At 37.0% G+C, this 26,642-nt stretch overlaps 2 protein-coding genes and 1 long non-coding RNA gene across 3 annotated transcripts in view; 2 read left to right on the top strand and 1 right to left on the bottom strand.

The window, feature by feature from the left end:
- The first annotated feature begins 1,780 nt into the window (after positions 1-1,780).
- LOC122134471 lies at positions 1,781-4,137 on the top strand. The gene is made up of 3 exons (XR_006161814.1): positions 1,781-1,866; positions 2,769-2,772; positions 3,269-4,137. It is a non-coding gene; the product is annotated as an uncharacterized LOC122134471 (long non-coding RNA).
- A 2,640-nt stretch (positions 4,138-6,777) lies between these two features.
- LOC122147803 (complement C1q and tumor necrosis factor-related protein 9-like) lies at positions 6,778-9,272 on the bottom strand. Its single transcript, XM_042771728.1, has 5 exons — positions 9,132-9,272; positions 8,463-8,730; positions 8,293-8,373; positions 7,766-7,846; positions 6,778-7,673 (listed from the first exon to the last, which is right to left on the bottom strand). The coding sequence occupies exons 1-5, from the start codon at positions 9,150-9,152 to the stop codon at positions 6,778-6,780; spliced, it is 1,347 nt and encodes a 448-aa protein (XP_042627662.1). The 5' UTR covers positions 9,153-9,272.
- Positions 9,273-13,690: 4,418 nt separating this feature from the next.
- Positions 13,691-26,642, top strand: part of LOC109077001 (integrin-linked kinase-associated serine/threonine phosphatase) — a 16,673-nt gene continuing 3,721 nt past the window's right edge. The window contains 1 exon segment of the mRNA XM_042771727.1: positions 13,691-13,796. Coding sequence (XP_042627661.1) covers positions 13,691-13,796 — 106 coding nt within the window.

Here is a 26,642-nt window from a genome sequence, read left to right as displayed (position 1 = left end):
GGGAAAGCATATAATATGAAATAATCTCCTGTGTATCCTACTATAGTTTACCTTGGACATTTGAAAAGGGTTCATTGGTTTTGTCGCAATGCAATTCTGAAATTTGAAGAGTTACGCACACTACTTAAGTTTCTGGTTCAAATGAGGCATATTATTATAATTCTGTATTATTCTGATTCCTCAAATAGGATTAGGAATATTTTGAAGCTGTTTTATGTTTGGTGAAGCACCATACCTGATGTCTTACAAATGGCTTAATGCACTAGGTTCAAATGTAACATTTAGGGAGTCTCAGCTTTATGATGTCACTGTCAGAATGTTACATTTGTATTCATTTGTGTTCTGATTATGATTGTCACAGGGACACTGTGCCGTCCTGGGTACGAGTCTGAAGAAGGTTTTTACACCCTGTGTCCTCTCCTGGACGATAACCGTGATAGGCTCGGACTCGCTCTGGACGGAAAACTAAAGCACGAGGACACTAACCTGGCCTCCTCCAGCATGTGCGTGCGCATCATTCAACACCGTCACAAATTATTTTTCAAAGTTGTATATTGTATAAGAATGTGTACGAGATAAAATAATTTTTTTTTTATTTTGCTTTAAAATTTCACATTTCATTCAGTTACCTCTTGTTTCTTTGTAATTGGCAACGTTTTGAATCCTACACCTTTTTTTTTTTTTCAGTGTTCATGGATAATTTGATAAAAACTTGTAAATGTTTTTGTCTTAAAGAAATAGTTCACCCAAAATGAAAATTAGCTTTGAATGTTCTCACCCTCAGGTAGTTTAAGATGTAGATGAGTTTTGTTCCTTCATCAGATTTGTAGAAATGTAGCATCAGTGTCTCAGCAATGGATGCTCTGCATGGAATGGGTGCCGTCAGAATGAGAGTCCAAACAGCTGATAAAAAACATCACAATAATCCAGCAAGTAATCCACAGCACTCCAGTCCATCAGTTAAACATCTGGAGAAGACAAAAGCTGAAACAAATCCAGCATTAAGATGTTTTTAACTAAAATTACGAGTCTATAATCCATAATAACACACTTCCTCCAGTGAAAAAAGTGCATCTCCCTGTTGTCTCTCACATCAAAATCCAGCCACATATTTGTTTAGAGCCTGATTAAACTGCAGTGCTTGATCTGTGCAGATTTCTCTCCTGATTCAGACCAGAACACTTTTTCACTGGAGGAAGCGTTATTATGGATTATGGACTCATATTTTAGTTAAAAATTGTCTTAATGCTGGATTTGTTTAAGCGTTTGTCTTCTCCAGATGTGAACTGCTGGACTGGAGTGCTGTGGATTACTTGTGGATTATTGTGATGTTTTTATCAGCTGTTTGGACTCTCATTCTGACGGCACCCATTCACTGCAGAGCATCCATTGATGAGACACTGATGCAGTGCTACAATTCTTCAAACCTGATGAAGAAACAAACTCATCCTGATCTTTGACGGTCTGAGGGTGAGCACGTGTTCATTCTTGGCTGAAGTATTCTATAATATTCTCTGCAGTGTAAAGGATGAAGTTCTGAAGGAGATTCTGGGCATGTTGGTGGCTTATAGGGTGGTGGTGAAAAAAGTAATGCAGCCGGGTGAGTGAACATGAGCTGTATTGACTAATACTAGACAAAACTAATATCTGTTGGTTTGAGGAAAGGCTTTGCTGAGCGTTCAGGGTTGCTAATGGCTTTATTTCCGCTTTTCTTACAGCATCGTTGGAATCCAGGTGAGTTTTTGAATCCAGTGAAGTTGTCTGATTGATTGATTATGTACGTTTGTAAGATGTTATTGTGTGTGTGTTTCAGTGAAGTTGCTGTGGAGGTTCCCTTCAAACTCATGCATCCCAAACCTGATCCTGGTGAGCTGATCACATTGCCAAACATGATTTTATCGGTATTCCTTTTCATCACAGAACATGAGCTCAAATCATACCTCAGTTTCTAAAATAATTTTTTATTAAATGCATACACAGTAAGACTACAGTACATGGAGCAAATCCCACTCACATACATTACATTATCAGTAATGAAAAATCAGACGTTCATCCACATCAAACAGCTGTAAACTCATATAAACATACACAGGAAAAAATTAAATTAACACCCAATATAAGTGCCAGTGTTATTTTAGTATCACTGAGCTATTATTATAGCTTTTATAAGTATTTTTAATGTTTTTATTTTTATATATTTTCTGTTTTAATTTTAAGTAATTTTAAGAGTTTTTGTAATTTTTGTTAATAAATATGTCTATGTAGATTTTATTAATTTTTATTTCAGTTTTAGTTATTTTAGTGCATCAAGTTAAAACCGAATGAAATTGTGAAAAGCTGCCTTTGAAGGTAGCTGAAATAAAATAAAATTGTATATATATATATTTTAATTGTATTTCAGTTGAGGTTTATTTTATTTCATAAGTGCATTACTGTAAGCATGATTTTTGTTTTTACAAACTAATGAGTCAAATGATCTTGAGGTCATGTAATTGTGAATTTGAATGGGATTTAAAAGACAATTAATATTAAATAATATTATCCATTTATCTGCACTGACATTCATTGAAATAAATAGAAGGTGCATTAGAGCTGAAATTTAATTTGTTTCATAAATGATGAATTTTACAAAATTAACGCTGTTATTTTCCTGCTTTGATGCAATCTGTATTGTATAAAGCACTATAGAAATAAATGTGACTCGACTTGATCTGATAATAACTGAATGTTATCTGCTTTCTTTTCTCCCTGTTCTCCTCGTCCTAAAGAGAGGTGAGAAACAGTTATAATTTTCCATTGTGATTGTCCATTATCTGGGTGTATATTCTGTGGGGTTCATGTGATCTTATGCTATATCTGTAATATAATACCCTTCATATAGAGTCCTCCTGTCTCTGATTCCATGTGTTCGGTGCACAGTGTGTGGTGTTCACTTCCCTGTGTTTAATCCACAACATCGTCCACACTTTTGAGATGATAAACGATCCACACTGGCTCTGGGAAGGGAAAGCTGATCGCCGATATCGGTATGTTTGTTGTTTTAATGTGATTGGTATCTTTTTTTTGTGTGGAGGCTTTGTTTTCGTTCTTTCAGTGAATCTGTTGTCAGTGTTCAATAGAAACTGTCCTCTGACATCAGAACGGGGGTGTGTGGCGTTAAACACATAAAACACCTTTGTTCCTGTTTTCTGATTTACTGTTCATCTTCATCTTCACATCGGTGATTCTATCGACGTTGACTGAGTTTCTTGTCTCTTTGTGTGTTTAGTGAAGACACAACTGACTTGGTGTTCGAGGAGTTTAAAACGCTCTATCTTAAAGGAGTCATCGGCGACGATGACGAATCTCCGGCTGAGCCTTGAGAGCCTTCTCCGTGGAAAGTGCTCACAGACGACATGTATTGTGTGTGTTTTTGTGTAGGCAGACTTGTGAGTGTAAAGATTCATAAGCATTTATAGATGCATGTTAAGGCTGGGTAGATGTGATGTGCCCTAATGCAAGAATATTTTTTAAGACAGGTGAGAAAAAATCAATTGGCCAAATTACCATTTATCTTGCAGTCTCCATATATTCATTGCAAATAATTATGGATATTGTAGTTAAATAAATCATGGGCACTAAATATATGCATTTTGACATTTAAGAACCAAAATAAAAATTATAACTCTAGAGCTTTCATTAAGGATAAACTGATATATATAGTGTATTTTATTTGCCACAGATGGATGTATTGCTTAGTAAATTAGTTGCAGTGTACATTTTTAAAGAGGCAAATCCTGTTCCTCCTGTTGTTATTTGCTCTTTAAATGCTTTGAGCTATAATTAAACTATTTGTGACAGCAAAACAGCTGTGTTTACATGATCTCTGTACCCAAGGACTGGTCATTTTCAATCATACCTTCACAGAAAAACTGCAGTTTCAAAGACCTGTAACGTATAACATGGGAAAGTCTTGCAAAATTTGTTTATTTAACCAAAGACTCTCATGGTCTGGTGAAACACATACTCCATAAACTATAGTTAACATATGGCAGCAATCCAGAGATAAACTCAAACCTGTTTACCTTTAATGATATGTCTTTCAGTTGAGGAGTATTTCTTGTTGCATTAACAATAATAAATCTATTTTAATGCTTATTTGAGTGTTGTGTTGTCTATATACTATTATAGTTTTCATTAATATTTTGAATTGGTTTCCATTTATATATATATATATATATATGTATATATATATATATATGTATGGTTATATATATATATATATATATATATATAGATCTATATATAATATATGTATATATATATATATATGTATATGTGTATATATGTATATATATGTATATGTGTATATGTATATGTATGTATATGTATATATGTATATGTATGTATGTATATGTGTATATATGTATATGTATGTATATGTATGTATATGTATATGTATATGTATGTATATGTGTATATATATATATGTATATGTATATATATATATGTATAATATGTATATGTATATGTATATGTATAAATATATATATATATTATATATATATTATATGTATATATGTATATATATATATATATATATAATATATAATATATATATATATTATATATATATATATATATATATTATATATATATATATATATATATGTATGTGTATGTATGTATGTGTGTGTAAGTTTTTGTCAGTTAGTTGCACCAAATATTTTGCTGACAAACATATGCTGACTAAGTAGACACTAGAAGCAAGCCAGCTCACTAGGGTTTTGAAGCAGAGCTGTTGTATTTAAAATTGCCACATTAAATATTCAGTTAATGTTCAAACATTGGTTCATTGGTCATTGACATTTCCTAAGGTTTTTTTCTTTTTTCGGGTAGTGCCTTGTGGATCTTGTTCTGATCAAAATTAGTCAGATGGAACTAGTTTGACTAGTCTAAGTGGAAAAACAACCAAAAACAAGGAGTCGGATTAGTAGTTTACAGTTTATTGGAAATATGAGGGTAATCAATACACAGAACATGAGCGTGAACATGTTGTGTTGTCTCATATTGTTGCAGGGTCACTGCTAAAATTCTCAGCACCCAGGACAACATTTTTATGGGTGGGCCCCCTCTTCCCTGGACCCCTAAAGGCAACACCATAAGAGGTTTCCCAAAATATTATTGTGTGTCTGATTAATCCATATTCAAAAGATATAAGCCCAGAGTAAAGAGACTCTCTTTTTCTCTCAAACAGGTGTTTAACACTTCAACTGTGTAAGACAACACCTCTCTTTCTTGTACCTCTCAAATAATTCTCTCCACTCACCTACCTTGAGACACACATACATGACCAGCCCACCCAGTTTCCCTGTTCTCATTTTCACTCTTATTCACAGTGTTTGTCCACTGAATAGCTGGAAGGATGATATAACCGCTGATTGGTGCGTTCCTGCTCAGTTTTCATACTTTACAAACATCCGGCTGAAAACAACTGTCAAGGGAGCAACCTCTCGACTGATCCACCTCACTGTGTATTGATGGGGCATAATACAGCTAATCAAGTTACAAGACATTGCACTGTAAATAAACACCGCACATGTCCACCTGGAGAACTAATTAATTCCATGACTGAAACTAGAAGACCCTGCTTTCAGCCAAAGGTTTGCTTCTAAACTACATAAAGTGGTCTTAAAATATAATCTACATGTGGAATATTATAGAAACACTAGGGGTTCAAGTTTTGGGGTTGAGGTTGAAAAGTGGATCATTTTAGAGGTTTGTTAAAGAGTTTAGGTTGCGGGTCTAGAATGTAGGGTGTAGTTAAAAGTTTGGGTAAAAGTTTAGACTTGGGTGTAGGTTAACATTAGGGTGCAGGTCTAGGAGTCAATTAGTGTTTGGGTGAAGGTTTAGAATGTTGGGTGTAGCTTAAGAGGTTAGGGTGGAGGTCTAGAAGTCAATTAAAGTTTGGGTGAAGGTTTAGAATGTTGGGTGTAGGTTAAGAGGTTAGGGTGGAGGTCTAGAAGTCAATTAAAGTTTGGTGAAGGTTTAGAATGTTGGGTGTAGGTTAAGAGGTTAGGGTGGAGGTGTAGAAGTCAATTAAAGTTTGGGTGAAGGTTTAGAGGTTAGGGTGGAGGTCTAGGAGTCAATTCAAGTTTGGGTGAAGGTTTAGAATGTTGGGTGTAGGTTAAGAGGTTAGGGTGGAGGTGTAGAAGTCAATTAAAGTTTGGGTGAAGGTTTAGAGGTTAGGGTGGAGGTCTAGGAGTCAATTCAAGTTTGGGTGAAGGTTTAGAATGTTGGGTGTAGGTTAACATTAGGTTGGAGGTCTAGAAGTCAATTAAAGTTTGGGTGAAAATTTAGAATGTTGGTTGTAGGTTAACAGTTTAGGGTGCAGGTCTAGGGAATAGATAAAGTTTAGGTATATAATGTTAGATGTAGGTCTCGGGTGTAGTTAGAGATTGGGTGAAGGTTTAGAATGTTGGGTGTAGGTTAACATTAGGGTGCAGGTCTAGGAGTCAATTAAAGTTTGGGTGAAGGTTTAGAATGTTGGGTGTAGGATAAGAGGTTAGGGTGGAGGTGTAGGAGTCAATTCAAGTTTGGGTGAAGGTTTAGAATGTTGGGTGTAGGTTAACAGCTTAGGGTACAGGGTCTAGAGAGTAGATAAAGTTTAGGTATAGAATGTTAGATGTATGTCTCGGGTGTAGTTTAAAAGTTTGGTTGAAGGTTTAGAATTCTGGGTGTAGGTCTAGGGAATAGGTAATTTTTTAGGTTTGGAAGATTGGGTGTAGTAGTTAAGACTTAGGAGGAGAGTCCCCATGGAATGTCATTATTAGGGAACTCATTATTATTGAAATCTCTTCCAAACATGTCATCACATCTGTCTGGGTACAACAAAAACCCGCTGAATGTGCTGCTGGCCTCGGAGCCAGTGTAAACTCCATTTGTGGTGGTGTCTTTCACCTGTACCCACACCCAGTCACCCTGGCTTAGACTCAGCACCACCTGCTGAGAGGCAGTGTTCATTTCCACTGGCGTAGTTGTCCTCACCACAGCCTCGAAGTTGTGGAAGAGTCCGACCTTTAGCATACGGCTGGACACTTGCAGATGGTAGCTAAACACGTAGGTTCCGTTAACTGGGGCGGTGTAGACGCCATTATCAGGGTTGTAGTTCTGGTTAAGTTGTAGATCACACGTTTTGAAAGGAACTGGGCGGCTTGGTAAAGGAAAGGAGGTGAGTAAAGCGGCGGAGAAAGTAGATTGCACAGTGGGTGAGCAAGGTCCAGGCATACCAGTCATTCCCATATCTCCCTGATCACCCTTAGGTCCTGTGGCTCCAGTTGCACCCTGCTGCCCTGTCGGACCCAAGTTTCCCTTCTCACCCTTTGCACCTGTTTGACCCTGGGCTCCTTGAGCCCCGTCCTTACAATTGCACAGGCCCTGTGGACCTTGGTCACCCTTCTCCCCAGGTACACCTGGAAGGCCACGCTCCCCCACCACACCCGGATCGCCCTTCAACCCTTTGGGACCAGGGTCTCCATTCAACCCAGGTAACCCCCGTGCACCTGCAGGGCCAGGAAGACCCGGTTCACCTGCCGGCCCAGGTAGGGGCTCACAGGTTTCTGGGCACTGACCATCATCTCCCTTTGGACCCTGTTCTCCCATAAGACCTTCCAGACCAGGTTCACCCTTCTCACCTGGGAAGCACATATACAAAAATGGTCACCAAAGGCCCATAATAGGCATTGTGTATATGTAAATGGTAATACATTAGCGGAGATTCACTGACCTTTGAATCCCCTGCCTCCCTTTGGCCCTGAAACTCCGGGGTAACCAAGGTCACCCTTATCTCCAGCGTCACCTTTCTCACCTGTGGGTGTGAGAATTACATTACTACCACAGTTAACTCAGTTGATTTAAACACCAGATTTAGAGAATAACAGTTGTTCCAAACCTGTATGGTATTAGTTATTTTGAAGAATGTTGGTAACCAGACAGATTCTGGCAGCCATTGACTTCCATAGTATTTCTTTCAGTGCTATGGAAGTCAGTGGATACCAGCAACTGTTTGGTTACCAACATTCTTCTTGTGTTTAACAGAAGAAAGAAACTTGTGAGTAAATGATGACAAATGACTGTCCCTTTAAGCTTACACTACTAATACATCCTAAACAAGTAGTTCCTCCACTATAAGCAGGAAACTTCACATAAGGAGCTTGTACCATGGGAAGCTACACTTTCAAACTAGCTTTCCCAGCACTGATTCACACACATTCATAGTGAAGTAAAATGCATTGACTTTTTGTAGAGTCTCACCCTTTATGCCAGGACGTCCTGTGAATCCTGGACGGCCGGGAAGCCCAGTGAGGCCTCTTGGACCTTGACTACCAGGAACTCCTGTGAGTAGCAGATGCAGTTATTAAAACGCTGGACAATAATAAACAAACAGAGTATGTGTGAGATAATGCTGTGTGTGGAATTTGTACCTGGCAGTCCGCGATCGCCTCTGTCTCCTTTCTGGCCTTGGTTTCCAGAGCAAGCGGAGCAGATGCAGAACCAGGGAACCTGGTCCGCTGTGGGTGGAACTGGAGCTTCCAGAATCATCTGACAATAGGATAAATCAGGCTCCGAAAATCCCGTTTGTCCCTGCGTGTCATTGGGCAGTAACCCAAACTCTGTTGCATGGTAGCCAGGAATTAAAGCACACTGGCCGAAAAACAAACACACCAACACCTCCACGATACTCCTCATGTCCTGTAGGCAGAATTATAGAGTTCAATCTAATTACAGAGAAGCTTTAAAATATTATGTCACTGTCTCACAGCAAGAAAAATCAAGAACGATTCATTTCAATAGTTACAAGGATGTTCTGGGTGGTTGCTAGCTGCATTGTTGTTTTAAATGAAAGATTATCGGAGTACGTTTTACAAGAGAACACTTTTTCAGACCTTCAACTTCAAAATTTCATGTTTCTTCAAATATTTGTGAAATTTAACTACTAGCAATTTCCAATAAAGCATAATACAGGAAATATAATAATATACAAATACTAAGCTACAACACTAAATATTTAACACTATTTAGCATTGTTGTTGTTTTTATTATGTATGTTGTTTTCATCAATTAACAGCCAGATGGACAAATTGATCACCCACCATGTTCCTGCGATACAGCATCTCGCTCTTCCTTAGTCCAGGTCAAGTCTGTGAAAAAATCTCTGATGTCCTGACAACCTACACTTATATAGCTGCACCTGCGTGAATGTGTTTGTGTGTATGTGACCGCCGGGAGTTGGACTTTTCTCTCTCTCCATTCTCTGCGACCTCATTAGGCCCAGAATATCATGAGTAATAATACAGTAGAGAGAAAACAGGGGGAAGCTTCTGCCTTTGTGTGAGTGACACAGCAGTGTGAGAGCAGGCGCGGCTCCGTCAGGACTGTAACAGGAGAGAGCGGATGCGTCTCTGGAGATGATTTATAATACAGGGAAGCATGGGAACACGGCAGGCCTCCGACCCGATCCAGGTCAGATCTCACACACACAAACACAGAGGATTCTGTTTCTGTAAGAACCAGTCAACAGAATATGTAACAAGTAATACCTTGAATATCTTATCACAGATCTGCGAAGAGTATCCCATAAAGCAGCAGTACATTTGTTATTTAATCTTTTATTTTGACAGCTGTAGGGCAACACTGAATTTATTAAAGAGTGATGGCTGGGCTATTTATTTCATACATGGTAACACTTTACAATAAGGTCTCATTTGTTAACATAAGTTAATGCATTAAGTAACAATGATCAGTATATTTTTACAGAATTGATTAATCTTTGTTAATGTTAGGTAATAAAAATGTTACTGTTCATGTTAGTTCACACTACATTAACTAATGCTAACAGATACAACTTTAAAATGTAATCAAGTATTAGTAAGTTTTGAACTTAGCATTTATTAATCTTAGTTAATATTGTTCAGGTTAACTAATATAGTTAATGTTAACAAATTAAACCTTAATTGTAAAGTGTTACCTCATACAGTTCTGACTGTCATTTTCTATTTTTTAAATACAAAGTGTCTTTCAGGACTTCAAGGCCGCTCTACAAAGAAATAGCAAAATATTTTGTTATTTGACAATTTTGTTGATTAGGTGTTTTTTTTTGTGTGTGTGTGTGTGTTTTTTTTTATATATACAGAATAGCTTTTAAAAGGCCAAAAAAAAAGAACTGTCTCATTGGTTTCCATGCATTTTGCCAAAAAATTACACTTTGAAAAATACTAAAGATTCATAAAAAAAAACCAGAAACCTCAATTGTAGCTTGTCACAAAATACACAAGAAATTTTATAATTTATTAACTATTTTTTTGTGTTAGGAGCCAATTTGACCCACATATTTTTTATATTTTTTGTTTTGTTAAAATTAAAGAATGAGTGTAGTCATGAACACTTGTAATGACTTTTTACACACCGAGGTGCAAGCAACTAAAGTATTGTTGTACTTAGTGTAAGTATTTATTGCTATTTGTACTTCCCCTCCCTTTTTAATGTCTCTTTTTTAATTCCCTGTGAGCCAAAATGGGTTTCTCACACTTCTTTTCAGTAACTGAGATCCAAACTAACAACCAAAAAACACCCGACAGATGTTTTTGACTGTGAAACTCTACTAAGTATACAACCAGGGACTTAAGATAAAGATGTCTGAATTTCGAGTAAACTTTGAGTCTTCAATCACACAAGTCTCATGTTTTCCATATTTTAGGGTCTGATAAGTTACAGTAAAGGTTTCCGGTAATTTTTTTTTTGCCTGACACTTTAGTGTTGATTTTCGATATGACCCCACAATGTACAAAATGTGTAAAGCCTTTGTAAAACACATCTATGTGTCGAAACGTTGCATGCACATTCATAACCCTAAGTTAGAAATATCCACCAAATTTCAAGAAGAAATAAATAGTTTAACCAGTATTTTAAGCAGTTTGAAAATCGAGGTTAGGTCAAACTGACCCCAACACAACAGGGGGCTATATTCCTTAAACTCACTTATTAAATATCTATGCCAGAAGATGTATTTGTGTACATTTATACATTTTGCAGAAGTTTTTATTGAAAGCAACTTACAAATATAATATTTGCAGAACACAATGCTTGGTTTAAAGTTTAAACTTGATCAGTATACCAGCAGAAATAGAAGCTGAATGCAGAAAAGAGTGCATTTGTTTATGGTTGTGGATGAGTTCAGAGCTTGCAAAAGAGGTGTGTCTTCAGCTGTTCCTTGATGACATTAGAACAATGGAAATCAATGGGAATTCCCCAATTAGTTAGCTTGGGAAATATGCATCGTTTGTGCCTGATCTGAATCAGATTCACATGCTGTTTTTGAAGTTGTTGCATAATTGAACTTTGCAAAATTGAAACTGAACTCAACATTGAACTGAATTGAGCTGAATAATGACACTATTGTCTTCTGAAATTGAACGTGTTTCATAATTGACAAACTTTGCAACATCGACACTAACTGAACTGAGATGAATCAATAAAGAACTGAATAATGACACTGAAATAAATATTGGTGTTGAAACAATTTTTACTCAGAAATTCCTAGTAACATTTACAAAATAATTCCAAAGAAATTGTTTTTATTTACCACTTTTTTGTACAGTGTATACTGCTTCACAGCATCATACAGCATTTAATAGTCGTTTAATAATTGATTCATTTTGCAACATTAATTTTCCTGTTTATTAATGTGAAGCCACTCTGAAACAGTCTGCATTGTATAAGTGCATTGGACTTGACTCTAATTTCCAAACAATAGTGGACATAAAAAGGTGTTTATGTAACAAATAACACACATAACACGTGGTAAAACACACACACATACACATTAGGATCAGATCCCATCATGTAAAAAGAGTGAATTACTGAAAAAGGTGTGTGTTTATGCATATTTGTGAAATAGAATTATTGAGTGTGTTACTGAAGGAGACACTGTGTTGTTTGGAAAGAATGTGTTATTATTTCAAGGGAATGCATCCTAATGAGAGCTAGTGTGTGTTGCTGAGGAAGTGTGCACTGGCAAGATGTGAAACACAGATGTGAAACTGGACACACAAACACAAACAAAGCCACGGCCGCTTCTTCACAGCACCGCCCAGCTCCTGACCCTGTTTCTGCCGTCCTGTGCTTCTTTACACAGTGTTTACGGTCTTTATGAGGAATTCGTATGTGCTGCATGCGTAACCCCCCCAAAACCCATCAGGATCAAGTCTACAGTTACACACTCAGCAATCATTGCTGTATTGATTACATTAGGGAGTATATTTACAGGAAACACACACTCTCGCTATTAAATTCTAGATTGTTCCATAGCTTCAGATTGAGTGTTTTGCCTCAGGCTGTTGTGATCGTTATTGTGCTTTTAATGTGCGCTGCTTTTTCTCAAAACATCCATCAGTCTCCTGAAGAAACAGCTGAAGCTGACTCAGATGGATCTATGACGTCAAGTAAAATTCTGCATGATTTTAAAAATGATGATATCCAAAACTACACATAAAGTGATATTAACAAAAGAGGAGGAACACTTCCTTGTAAAGTTCACGTCCTGAAAAGATGTTGGATTTTTGAATCCATTATTCAACAGGGTTGTTCTTAAATGCAGCTTTGATTCACTGGATCCTCTGTAGTGAATGGGTGCCGTCAGATGCTTGATATTTCTCTCCCGATTCACACAAAAAGACTTTTTCACAGGAGTGATTTGCTTCATTTTTGCATTTAATCAGCTGTGTTTTGTGATTTTTAGTTGGTGTATGAAGGCAGTTGAACTATGTTCCATAAATGTTTCATAAACACAAAGTGTTTTTTATTTCAAACACTTTATCTATTGTTTTAACATTTAAAATGGTACAAACTTCAAGGTATGCTTATGGTTATGCAATCCCAGTTTACAAAATTATGTTGTAATGTTCCCATTAATTTATGAAAACAATATTTCTGAATTGTTCTCTAAACATTTAAAAAAATGTTCAGTTTTTTAAATGTTTTGAATTTTCTTTTTTTCTTGGTTGCATAAACGTTAAGGAAATATTACATTTTATTGTTTGTAAACATTCTGTAAACAAATTTAAAATGTCTAATGAATGTAGTGCTCAACACTGATTACTGTCAGACTTCTTCACTTGAATTAAGATTATAATAATTTAATTTTAAAGCACAGCCACCACAAAGTCAGACTTTAGCAGCTCTTTTTACTTTGAGGTCATTATGAGGTTAAATACGGATTTAAAATCATAAGTTAGTTTAATAGTTATAAGCATGTGTCATATTCTGTGTCGTCAACTCCTGAAACATTGGTGTCTCATATTTTAGAGTAGTCAACGCAATTTGGGAAAGAAATCAATCAAATCTGTATGTATTTTTGTATTTTTAGCTGTAATTTAATTACACATTACACACAACAGATTACAGGTAATTAAATTACGTAATTCCGTTACATGTGACCAGTACTCCCCAACTCTACCTGTGCGTCCAAATGTGTCCAAATGTGTCGGGGGTCTCTCGTTTTGTACAGTGTCTCGGCTGTAGCTCCTCTGTCCGGTAGGGGGCGCGTTCTCCCGCTCTCCCGCTGCAGTGCTCGGTCTGTCCGTGCGGCGGCGCTGTGAGGCCGGTCCCGCTGGAACACGTCCGTGAGTGTGAGTCCCGGGGGCTGGAGCGCAGGATGGCGGCGGTCGGTGCTGCTGCTGCTGAGGCCGAGTCGTCGGACAGTGAGCCGGAGCAGGAGCACGGCTCCCCGCAGAAGCTCATTCGGAAGGTCTCCACGTCCGGTCAGATCCGGAGCAAGGTAATATAGCACGTGCGTGTGTGTTTAGCATTGGCTCTCCAAAGAGTAAAGCGCTTCAGACCGAGCGGCCCGTCCGAGATCCGCGACGTTTCCTGCGTGTCCTGACCCTCCGGTACCGACGGACACCGACACCGGTCGCTGAGACGAGCGCGGGTGAATGTAGCGGGACCGCGCGGCTCTGTGGTGATGGGCGCGCGCGTGAGTTCGGCTGAAGCGCTACACTGTAACCGTTTGTTCGGAATCGGAATCTGAGTTTGAAAATGAAACACTGTAACATCTGCAGCGCAGCGGTTACATTCAAACACAAATTCCCTTAGAAAAAAATCACCATACTTTGCTGCTGCTGCAGTTATTTTAGTAAAAATAGTAAAACTGTGGTAAAAATAAAGACATAATTAATACTAAAAAGGAGGAAACAATAGAAAATGAATTAAAGGCTGTTTTTAAGTAAATTACATATTGATTTATTTTAAAGCATATTATTATCAGTAGCAAAATATGTGCAAATATATCTTAATTTTGGTGGAAACTGTCTACCATAGTTCATTTTGTAAGACAGCATGTCTGTCTCTCGGCCGGATTATTTTACAAGCTCAAACTTAACAAAAAAATCCCTTTTTAATCATAGTTCATGTCCATACATACGTCATTTATTATTATTACTGTAAAACTGTGGTAAGTTGCATCAACCTCCACTGTCATCAAAAGTATATAAAGTAAAACAAGCTCGGGAAGGCATCTGTTTGATGCAAATTTAATGTCCTTTTTGCATTTTTAGTAATAATAACTACAGTAACTCTGTCTTTTTGTAAAGGTTTGAGGAGCTGGTAAATCAAAGGTTGAATTATGAGTTATCGCTGTAGTGTTCACTAATCAGTGTTTGTGATCAGAATCATACTTACAACAGTGTTGACATTTTGAGCTTGTTCCGTTACTGACAAACAGCTAAACGTCAGATAAAGTGATAGAGAACTTGTTCTTGCAGAATTCACTTCCTGACAGCTTGATCTTGTCATTTTGACAGAATTCTTTGATTAAGTGCGTTCTTGTTGTACGTTGGATCTGGTTTCATTAATGCATATCCCGATTGCCCTTTTCGAAAGACTCAAAAATAAACATTCAAAGTCATGTTTTTGCCAGCTATAATAAATATCAGCTGCTTTCTGTGGGAAAGAGGTCTAGATTTATGGTTAAGCTATAGCATTTCTGTAAATATCATTAGCTTGTTATGAGAAGCGTTGTGTATATGAGGGAGCCTCAAAAGCCTGTGTGTATCCGGTCAGTGAGATCACACACTAGATATGTCAGATGATGCTCTGTTGCTTAGGACTGACCGGAGATGATCCGCGTTTGCATCATTTATATGCTCTTATGGTGTGTGTGATTTATTGTTTAATATCTTTCACCTAGAAAACTAACCGAGTATTGTTTGCTCGTGCTGAAGGGCATTTCTCAGCCAGAGTCAGAGGAAAGTGCTTCTGTGTGATTAAGGCAAAAACATAGTTTTTTTAATGAACTGGTTTAGTTTCGAGATTTCTGTAACATTCTTCTCTTAGACTAGTGGAAAAGAAAAAAAAAAGAAAAAGAACCTATTGGTTTGATGGATCATGGTAAAGATTTAAAATAATAATTAAATACCTTTTAGATGCTGTGATCCTTAAATAGAGTCTTTTAATGTCATCTGTTGATTCTTGATCTAAATGCCTGACTAGAACTATCATAACACCGATTTACATTTCAGGGGTTGTCTGTCTTCAGTAAAGCATGGTAAAAATATATGATAGTCATTACTTTTGCGCATTAAAAAATAAAATTAGACACAACACATTCTAATGTATGGATAAAAGATTAAAAGCTGTATTGCACTTTTATTCTTTTGATGCTTGAAAACCCCTTTACGTCTTTGACCCAAGTATTCAGGGACAAGGCATGGACATGAGGGTAAATGATGACACGCTTTGTTATTTTTAGATGCACTATTCCTTGAAGTCTACGGGAAGTGCGCATTAGGGTAGCACTAACGCACGGGTGGCCAAAGGCTCCTCTGCAACAAGGCCGGCCTGTAAACGACTCTGTGGCTCTGGGCTGAATTCTGAGAAGCGGAAGGCGTGTGTCTCGCCCCTGTACTGTCATCACGTCTCTGTGGTGGGGTTGTGAAAGGAGAAAGGTCACGGTTCAGATCGGTCACGGCCTCTTTGAGTCTGATCAGTCAGAGGTGAGATGAAAGCGTTCGCTACAGTAACCGCAGGCATCTGACCGCTGAAAGGTCACGTTTGACCAGCAGATGAATCAGTAATGTTGATGATTTCAGTGTGTTAGTTTCGGAGTTAAATCCATGGTTTACTGAGAGTAAAAACACTATGAGGTAGAGTTTTCACAGCTGCGATTCGAGGACCCCTCGGCCCTTCATCAGACGGATCGCTGTCACACAGCTGCAAGCTGTAAATCTAGAGGACTCTTGGACACTTGATTCTTGCAATAATCATCTATATTCACATTTAAATTACATTATTTAGGAAATCCTTTGGATAAATGACTTCGTAAACTCACACTCAGACCATCCGAGATCAGGATGAGTTTTTTCCTTCATCAGGTTTGTAGAAATGTAGCACTGCATCAGTGTCTCAGCAATGGATGCTCTGTAGTGAATGGGTGCCGTCAGAATGAGAGTCCAAACAGCTGATAAAAGCTTATAAAAAGCTCAAAAGTTATACAGTACAATCAGTGCAAACATTTTCGTGTAAATATAGTCTTTATATACTGTAAATAGTGTTTCTGTGTGGTGTACCGCACAGGCTTTGTTTCAGTTTATTAAAATCAATATTATTTTAGCAGAAATTTATACTAATTTTTGTTAATATTTTGAATTAAATTTAAAATATTGTTTTAATTTTAATTTTGTGTTTTTCTTTTAAAATAAGTCTATATCGTTTTTTTTTTATATTAGTTCTTAGTTTTAGTTTTTTAGTACTTCAGCATAAACTAATGAAAATGAGAATTTTTGCATTGGCACCTATCCGAAAATAAGTTTACCTTTAATATTTTATTTTATTCCAGGTAATGTTTATTTTATTTTAAGCAATGAAAATGTTTTCGGTGTTAGTTAATGATATTAATAAGTTCATAATATTTGGAATGACATTTTATTTTTATATTTTCTGTTTTCATTTTAATTTTAGTTAAAATTTTAGTAATTTTGTTGTGTTTTTTTATTTTTGTTTTAAAATATTTTTTTATTTGATTAGTTCTTAGTTTTAGTTTGAGTTATTTTAGTAGTTCAATATGAGAAATGTTGCCCTGGAAACTAGCTGAAAAAGTTTACTTTTATTATTTATTTTATTTTAATTCAGAGAATGTTTATTTCATTTCAAGTAATGTTTTTTTGGTCTTAGCTTTGGATGATATTAATATATGAATAAAATTTTGTATTGGATTTTATTTTTATATTTTATCTTTTCATTTTAGTAATTTTGTTGTTGTTGTTTTTTTAAATATATCTATATTTTTTGATAGTTTTATAATTTTGTTATAGGTATTTTATTTTAGTACTTCAACGTAAATGAAAATTTGCATTGGCATTTGCAAATTTGCAACGTTGCATTGGCAACTAGCTGAAAATAAGTTTGCTTTTTTTTTTATTTTGTTTTAATATTTTATTTCAGCTAATGTTTATTTTATTTCAAGTAATTATTATTATTATTATTATTTGGTTTTAGCTTTAGTTAATAACCCTGATTAAATAATGTCTTTGAGTTAGTTATAAACGGCATCAAGCGCTCATGTCATTCATGCAGCAGCGCGCACGGATGTAAAGATGTAACGTTAGCGTGCGGTTAGGAAATGGCTCTATTATCTGCATCAAGGCTTGAAGTGAGCTATTTTGGTATCTCTTCTCAAAGCTTGAGCACTGCACAAGCAGGTCAAGCTTCCTGTGGGTTTATCAGCAGTGTGTTTTAGACTTCATCGCGTGTGTGTGAGCTGAAATGACAGGTGCCTTCAGTGGCAGAGAAAAGGGCATTTACTGTCAGCGGAAACCAGCATGAGTGACTGTGTGTGTGTGTGTGTGTATATGTGTGTGTGGCGTAAACCTCTCACGTCAGTCAGACGCTTCTCGCCCTGACCTGTGTCTCATGGATTGCACTAGGGGCCAGGTTAGTCTGTTACACTCTCTGAATGTTTGTGTTTGTGTTGCTTTATGATACTTTATCTTGTATTTTGTAAGATGGACCCAGAAAATCTTTTATCTCAAGTGCATTAATAGAATCATATATTCAAAACGGTTTAGTCTTTTTTTTTTTTTTAGGAGCTTGTATTTATGATAAAGTTTGTTGAATGCTGAATTTGTAATTGCTTGTGATGCTGAAATGGCAATGCATTTAACTGACCGCCTGTGCTCTGAATCCTGATGTTCGGTGTGTTTTGTGGACTTGTAAAGCTTTCGGATGGAGCTGCATTTGTGCATTTGTCTCATTACTTTGCTGCAAATTTATGCATGAAAAGTTTGCATGCTTTTTTCTCGCTGTAGGATGCATTATCAGCCTGTTCCTGGAGTTAAATTTGATCAGTGTTTTTTAATGTGTTCTTTAAAAGTCTGAATTTTGCAGCATCCCGAGTCCGATTTATTTAAGTGTGTGTTTGCTGTTGTACAGTATGTTAAAAATTGTGTAATGCACAATGAGATTGAATGAAAACTACATTTTTATGGTTTTTAGACTCTCTTTCAATGTGTGTCTGTGAGATTTTTTTCAGTTTTCTGATCTAGTGGGTGAAAATGGTGCATCTGATTACTTAGTAAAGTAAAATAACACACATGGTTTGAGGAATCATTCATGTCTGGAGCACAAACGCTGCAGGAATCAATCTTAAATATGAATAATATTAATAGTTATGCTGGTAAATTAGAAATTAGATGTTAGAGTGAGATGTGTTGAGCTCTGCTGCTCCCTTTAGGTCTAACAGGAAACTGCAGGCTGTGTGTGTGTGTGTGTGTGTGTGTGTAGGTGAGTGAGTGATAGTGTGTGTGTGTGTGTGTGTGTGTTAGTGAGTGTGAGTGTGTTGTGTGTGTGTGTGTGTGTGTGTGTGTGGTGTGTGTGTGTGTTGTGTGTGCTGGTGTGTGTGTGTGTGTGTGTGTGTGTCTGAGGTTGGAGTGAATTTGTGTGGTTTCTTGGTGTAAAAATATCATTCCATTAAAGGTTTGTGGGAGATGTAATGATGTGTAAAAAGCCGCTTGAGGAGGACATTTATTACGTGAATGAACGAGGGTGAGAGCGAAAGGAATTTTCACACACTTCTCTCTCTCTCGCTTCTTCTAGACCATTTTAAAAGAGGGAAAGTTGATGAAACAGACAAATTTTCAGCGCTGGAAGAGACGTTACTTTAAACTGCGGGGAAGAACGCTGTATTACGCTCAGACTGCCAAGGTCTGTCTAAACAGCACACACACAAACGCACACACACATACACACAAACTTTCAATTAGCTCTGTGAATTAGCATACCATAAACTTCTATTACTTGTATGTAAAGCTATTTGTAATTAATACACACTAAGCCAAACCCTAAATCTATATATCCATATACATATATTAAAAAATATATAAAAATTCACCTCACTCTCTCTCTCTCTCTCTCTCTCTAGATAGATAGATAGATAGATAGATAGATAGATAGATAGATAGATCAAAGGAGTGTTTTGTAAGCTTTAATTCACTTCTGGAAACAATTTTGTATTGTAGATATTTATAATTAAACACGAACTAAATAAATAAATAAATCACGAACAGATTATAGATGAAATGCCACTGGATGCTTGATTGTTTATTGATTTGTTTTCAGTCAATTATTTTTGATGAAGTGGATCTGACGGATGCCAGCGTAGCAGAATCAAGCACGAAGAACGTAAACAACAGCTTCACTGTGAGTTCACACACACACACACACACACACACACACACACACACACACACACAAACCACACACACACAAGACTTATTATTTAAATGCGGATATGTTATGCATGTTCTTCAGTATAAAGCTAATTATAACTGGACCTGAATTGGACCTGATGTGGCTTGTCTGTGATAAACGTCCCATGATTAGGGAATTATTCATTTAACATTTCCAGCTCTGATTCCTCTCAGTGGTTCCTCAAAGGCTCTAATAACAATTCTTTAGGATTTTTCAGGAAGAAATGGTCTGGAAAAAGAAATCGCATGACTGCATTTACGTCTCTCAGCAGTCTGTTTGCCAAATGATGAGCTTGTTTCAGAATAGATATAAGAAGTCAGAAATAATTCTTTTTGAAAGGCTTTTCAGTGACGTTTTAGAGGCAGCATAAATGCTAATTTACCTGTATATTAAATACATTTATGTATTTATTTTTATTTTTTTACCAGACACTTTTATCCAAAGCGACTTACAGTGCATTCATGCTATAAAATTTTTTTTTATCAGTATTTCTAAACATAAATATGACACACTTCTGTTAAAAAGTTTGAGGTTAGACTTTTTTACGGTATGATTTTGCATTTATTTGATCAAAAATACAGTAAAAATAGTGAAATATTATTACAATTTAAAACAGCTGTTTTCTATGTGAATATCTGTTAAACTGTAATTTATTTCTGTGATGCGCAGCTGTATTTATATCATCATTACTCCAGTCTTCAGTGTCACATGATCTTCAGAAATCATTCTAATATGATGATTTGCTGATCAAGAAACATCTCTGATTATTATCAATGTTGAAAACAGTTCATATTTTTGTGGAAACTGTGATACATTTTATTTTTCAGGTTTCTTTGATGAATAGAAAGTTCAAAAGAACAGCATTTATTTGGAATAGAAATCTTTTATAACATTATACATGTTTTACTGTGTCAGTCCCTCTTTGATGTTTGTGATCTGTAGATATGGTGCAAAATCAATGGGATTTTTTTTCTTTTTTAAGTCTTCAGTGATTCACTGATAACCCCTAAAAGAAAACTTTTTGCATTTTGTAGCAAACAAAACCTATTTTTATCTTTGAGAATGTCTGTTTTAGGTCAGATTTAACTAACTTCTGGAGACAATTTGGTGCTAAAAGCGTAGTTGCGTAAACACACTTGTTTCTTGTGTTTTCTGTGGTGTTCTCAGCGAGGAAATCAAGCTTCTGAGAAAAATGCGGAGTGTGTTTATTCTGGATCTGATAAACAGAACGGCCTGAAATAGTCTGGAGCACATGTGTGCTTGCGTCATGTATTTATAGCTGACATTTGGACTGATTTCATTTTAATTGCAGGGAGGAGCTCGCGCTTTTCCATGCTCCGTCTGTTCTGGGCTGCGTGTGCGTGTTAGCTGTGTTTTCATATGCATTTTTTCTGCCTGCTGCTGGTTTTGTGGGAGGGTCTCTGGCGGGACGGCGGCTCTCTGAGTCATCGTGATGGAAAAAACAGGGAGGAGTCTTTGAAAGAGAGAGGAGGGAAGGAAAGAGACATGGATCAGGCTGAGGAAGGAGAATAAGGAATGATTTGCCGCTGAGCCGGTTCGTAGATCTCCATATGGCTCAGATCAACCTACACAGACAGGAGAAGAGAGAGCGATAGAGAGACAAAAGGAGAAAGAAGAGGTTTATTGGAGCGTCTGGATTTTGCCGGCAAATAAGTAAGAGGAAAGAATGTGTGGAATGAGAAGAAAAGAGAGTGTGTGTGTGTGTAAAAAGGGATAGTTCGCCTCAAAATCATCATTTATGCTGTGTTACTTTCTTCTTTTTGGGGTCCAAAGAGCATTGATCCCCTTGGCTTTAAGAAAAAAAACCTCAAAATACATTATTTTGGTTCACAGAAAAATTACAGGATTTGCACACACTTTAACTAAACATTTTATTAGCCACAGATGTGACGCTAAAAATCTGACGAGTGGAAATGATTCATAAATTAAATCGATGTTCTTTTCAGGGCTAGAGTGAGATTTTGTATAAATCTATGATATAAATAGCTTTATAATGTGATATATGTGAACGATTCAAGCGTGTCGTATGTCTTCATTTCGGTAGGTTTGTGTGTGTGTTTTGTACACTTTTTTGTGTTTTTGTGTTGTGGTCTTTGTGTCATCAGCTTCTGTGTGTGTGTCTGAATAACTGTCTTGATTAGATCTGCATGTTAAACGCTTGTAATGTCTGTGTTGTGGCAGAGATATTTTCTAGAATTGGGCTGTCATTCCATTGATATAATAATATGCCAGTTAATTAATCAAATTAATGGCATATACACTGTTCAGAAGTTTGGGGTAGGTATGTTTTTAAAGGAATTTCATGTTTTTATTCAGTGAAATGTAGCACTGCATCAGTGTCTCATCAGTGGATGCTCTGCAGTGAATGGGTGCCGTCAGAATGAGAGTCCAAACAGCTGATAACAAACATCACAATAATCCACACCACTCCAGTCCAGCAGTTCACATCTGGGAGAAGACAAAAGATGCCACATCCACATTAATCCAGCAGGTTTTTTTTTTTAAGACTTTTTTTTATAACTAAAAATATGTTTATAGGCAGTATCCATAATAACACTTTCCTCCAGTGAAAAAGTGTTCTGGTGTGAATCAGGAGAGAAATCTGCACAGGATCAAGCAGCGTTGTAAACCAGCTCTAAACAAATATGTGGCTGGATTTTGATGTGAGAGACAACAGGAGATGCACTTTTTCACTGGAGGAAGTGTTGTTATGGATTATGGACTCATATTCTATTTAAAAACGTCTTAATTCTGGATTTGCTTTTCAGCTTTTGTCTTCTCCAGATGTTAACTGATGGACTGGAGTGCTGTGGATTACTTGTGGATTATTGATTGATTGTTTTATCAGCTGTTTGGACTCTCATTCTGACGGCACCCATTTCACTGCAGAGATCCATTGATGAGACACTGATTGCACAATGCTACATTTCTCCAAATCTGATGAAGAAACAACAAACTCAATCCTGATCATCGGTTGACCTGAGATTGAGGACCTTTTCAGCAAATTGTTCTCTTAACCCAGGGTGAAGCGTAGTGATAAAGCATTAGATTAGTCTGAAACTGATAGTTTCGTTAGGGCTTTATTAGCTAGTGTGGCAGCTGTGTGTTTTTACAGTTTTAAAACAGGATGTGTTCGCTTATGTAACTGAACCCCAAAAGCTCTTTGAGTCGGTATGACACGGTCTTCAGCAAGGCTCCGCACCCAACCCCGCCCAGCGTTATGTCGGCTGTTTGAGTATTGGAATGTGAGAGTGACAGGATCATATTATAAAAACAGTTGGCATGACATCAAGATTCTAGCATGCAAAGATTATAACCAGCAGACGCAAGCTCGACTCTCGTCCTGCTCTCATCCTCTGTCTCGATGCTCTCTCCGTCTCTGCTCGTTCGGCGATTGACATGATGCTGTAGGTGCTTGAGTGCGTCGTTCTCTCTTCCGCTGCGTGTCAGCCTGAGGACAAAGATTGTCGTCTGATATATTTTGTTGGTTTGTTGCATGAGGACAAGCGTTGAGGTACTCTGTTGAAATGAAGTATATAATGATGCGATTTATCATGTGTGTGTGGTGTGTGTTGATGGTGTCGTGTGGTGTGTGTGGGGAGGAAGGCAATGAGTTAATTAGTTTTCGGCGATGTGGGAAGACAGAGGGTGCTTTTCGCGTCAGGCAGCTGGAGGAAACGGATGTAGGAAGCCAGACGGTACACACACACCCACACACACACACACACACAGCACACCAACACACACACACACACCACACACACACACATGACACGCACGCTATTTAGGCCTTTGAATGCTGATGGTTTGGCTGTTGTGATAAGTTCCTGACATTTCAGGCCCACTAGTGGACGATTCGATATTTTTGTCGTAAAAGGATGGATTGTGCATTGACTGAAATATATTCACAGAGTTTGCATGTCGAAGAGTTGCAGGTTTGTATTTGAGTTTTTTTTTTTTTTTGGTCCTATTTATTACAACAGAGCTAGAGCAATGAACACAAACATCACAAGTGTAGTCTTTTTTCTTTCATCTCCTAAACGGCCTTTTAACTCCCTAAACTTTTCTAGTTTGGTTTAAATTTGGTTTTGAAATCCCTGATTTTTAATGTGCTCTAGAACTTTTAGAAGTGTAATTCTCAATAATTTTCCATGTTAATGATATTTGATATTATGGATTTACTAACAATCTATTAATTCATTTTATTTACTTTAAGTGGCTTTTAAATGGGTGGCAAACGAGATTCAGGTAACAGTCTTTCCAATAAGTTTCCATTAGTTAATTTAAAGTGTTAATGTATTAAACGATAACAGGATACGAACCAAGTAAACAACTAAATATTGATGTTACAGTATTTATTGTATCTTTGGTAATGTTAGTTTAATAAAAAATACAGCCGTTTAGTGGTTAGTTCATGTTCAATCACAATGCACGTTAAACTAAATGTTAAGACATGCACAAAGGTTGATGTTTATAATGCATTATAGTAAATGTTGAACAATAACATTAACTAAGATTATTAAATGTAGTGTCAGAGAAGCAACGTATTGTTCATGCCTTAGTTTGTTAACTAAAGTTAGGTAAAACTGTATGTGTAAAGGACAGTGTTATCCGAGATTTCAAAAATGTTGGTATACTTACCATGTTTGTTATATGTTTACATTAGCTTAAATTAACAATTTAATTAAACACGAACAAGGGGACAATAATGGGCCTACAGCATTTATTGATTCTAGTTAATTTTTTATGCATTTTTATAATTAACAAAAGTTGAACCATTATGTGAATGCACTGGTGCACTAACAGTGAACAAACACTAGAACACAAACTATATTTGTTTTAACTAACAATGGCAAAAGAATAATGCATGCTCTTAGAAGTGTATTTCTCATTATTTCTCAATAAATGTATTATCCTTTAGTTCACGTTTTGGCTCAATGCTTTAACTGATGTTACCAAGGTAGACCTTTTTTGTAAAGTGCATTTAAATCTAGATAATAAATAAACAAGGCATTTTATATTAATCTATAGAGAATATTTTCAGCGAATTTTCATTATATACATAATGCATAAAGGTAGACACTAAACATGAGGAACGAATAGCGATCTGTGGACATTTCCGTGAGTAATTATGAAAACTATTTGTTTTGAATCCACTCATGAACTGACGGAAATTGAATGAATTGATCTTATCTTCTTTTTTTGCTACTCAAATGTCTATTTATACCATTTCTTAAACACACTGTCTTACCCATTAGTAGCTGAAATAAATAGAAAAACATGTGAAACTAGATCTAATGTCACTGTATTGTAGCGTGAAATTAATGGACCACTAAAGCTTGTTAACAAAGGAATAGTTCAGCCAACAAATGACAATTTGCTTAAATTTACATCCAGCCTTCAGGTCAATCAGAGATCCAGGATGAGTTTGTTTCTTCTTTTCTTCATCAGGTTTGTAGAAATGTAGCATGGCATCATGTGTCATCAGCAATGGATGCCTCTGCAGTGAAGATGGGCTGGCCGTCAGAATGAGAGTCCGAAACAGCTGATAAAAAATCACAATAATCCACAAGTAATCGCCACAGCCTCCAGTCCATCAGTTCACCTCTGGAGAAGACAAAAGCTGAAACACAATACAGCATTAAGATGTTTTTAACTAATAAATATAGTCCATAATCCATAATAACCTCGATGCTGGATGTGTTTCATCTTTTACCCCCTCTTCTCCAGTTGTTCACTGCTGGACTGGAGTGATGTGGATTACTTGTGGATTTATTATGATGTTTTTAATCAGCTGTTTGGACTCTCCATTCTGGACGGCACCCATTCACTTGCAAAAGATCCATTGGCTGAGACACGATGCGATGACACATTCTCTACAAAATCTGATGAAAAAAAAAATAAACAAACTACAATATTTGGACGTGAACTGAGGGTAAATTTCAACTTATTTCTGTTAACAGAATCCTTAACACGGTTTCAGCTGCCACTCAAATGCCAATATATTCAAATCTGTCAGCCAACCCTAGCTGCGCACCCTGTAAAGATGATTAACTGAGAGCTGTTGGTGTGTGGTGTGTGTGTTTGTGAGTAGTGTTTGTGTGTTGATGAGTGAGAGAAGACCTAGAGAGCCTCAGAAGAAAGAAGGAGAAGAGTTGTGGTGTGCTGTGGTATAGGGTAAGTGCAGTGGACAGGGGGGTTTCCTTGTTCCTTGGGCCTTAGTTTGTGGCAAGAAAACACATGTTTCTGAAGCCCTGAGCTTCTCACACACACACAAAAAAAAAACACACACTCTCTCCTCTCTCACTCTCTCTCTCTCTCCTCTCTCTCCTCTCTCTCTCTCTCTCTCTCTCACACAAAACACTACACCCACACACACACACTCTCTCATACAACCACACACACCCATTCTCACACACACACACATTTAAGGTTAACTTGTGGGTACGCAGCTTATAAAACTTGCTGAAACTAATCTGTTCTGGTTACTTCACAGTTTCTCAATGACCGACTCCTGAATGTCTCTCTTCTCGCATGTCTCTCTCTCTCTCATCTCTCTCATCTCATCTATCTCCCTCTCTCTCTGTAAGGTAATCACTCGCGGGTGTCACGTCGACTGGTGTCTGTGTACACGGCGAGACAGGAACGAAAATGGAGGAGAAATGGATCGCAGCACTGCAAGAGTGTTCAGAACAGAGAGCAAAAAAAGGAAGACACTTTGAGGTGATTTTTCACGATATGTTTAGATAGACGGGTCACACATGAATCTAGAGAGCTAGTGGCAGAAAATCAGTTTGTTTTTTGTTTCAACACAGACAAAGAGTCAGAATTCAGATTCATTC

The sequence above is a fragment of the Cyprinus carpio genome, chromosome A15 (assembly GCF_018340385.1).
Source record: "Cyprinus carpio isolate SPL01 chromosome A15, ASM1834038v1, whole genome shotgun sequence".
Taxonomy (NCBI): Eukaryota; Metazoa; Chordata; class Actinopteri; order Cypriniformes; family Cyprinidae; genus Cyprinus; species Cyprinus carpio.
Note: the sequence above shows the minus strand (reverse complement) of the source record. Positions and strands in the feature narration are given on the sequence as shown.

Coding starts and splice junctions, on each gene's coding strand:
- LOC122147803 (XM_042771728.1), bottom strand. CDS start 9,152: ATGCTGTATCGCAGGAACATG. Junction 8,731..9,131: donor TGCTGTATCGCAGGAACATG/GTGGGTGATCAA, acceptor TTCTGCCTACAG/GACATGAGGAGTATCGTGGA. Junction 8,374..8,462: donor AGGCGATCGCGGACTGCCAG/GTACAAATTCCA, acceptor TGCTACTCACAG/GAGTTCCTGGTAGTCAAGGT.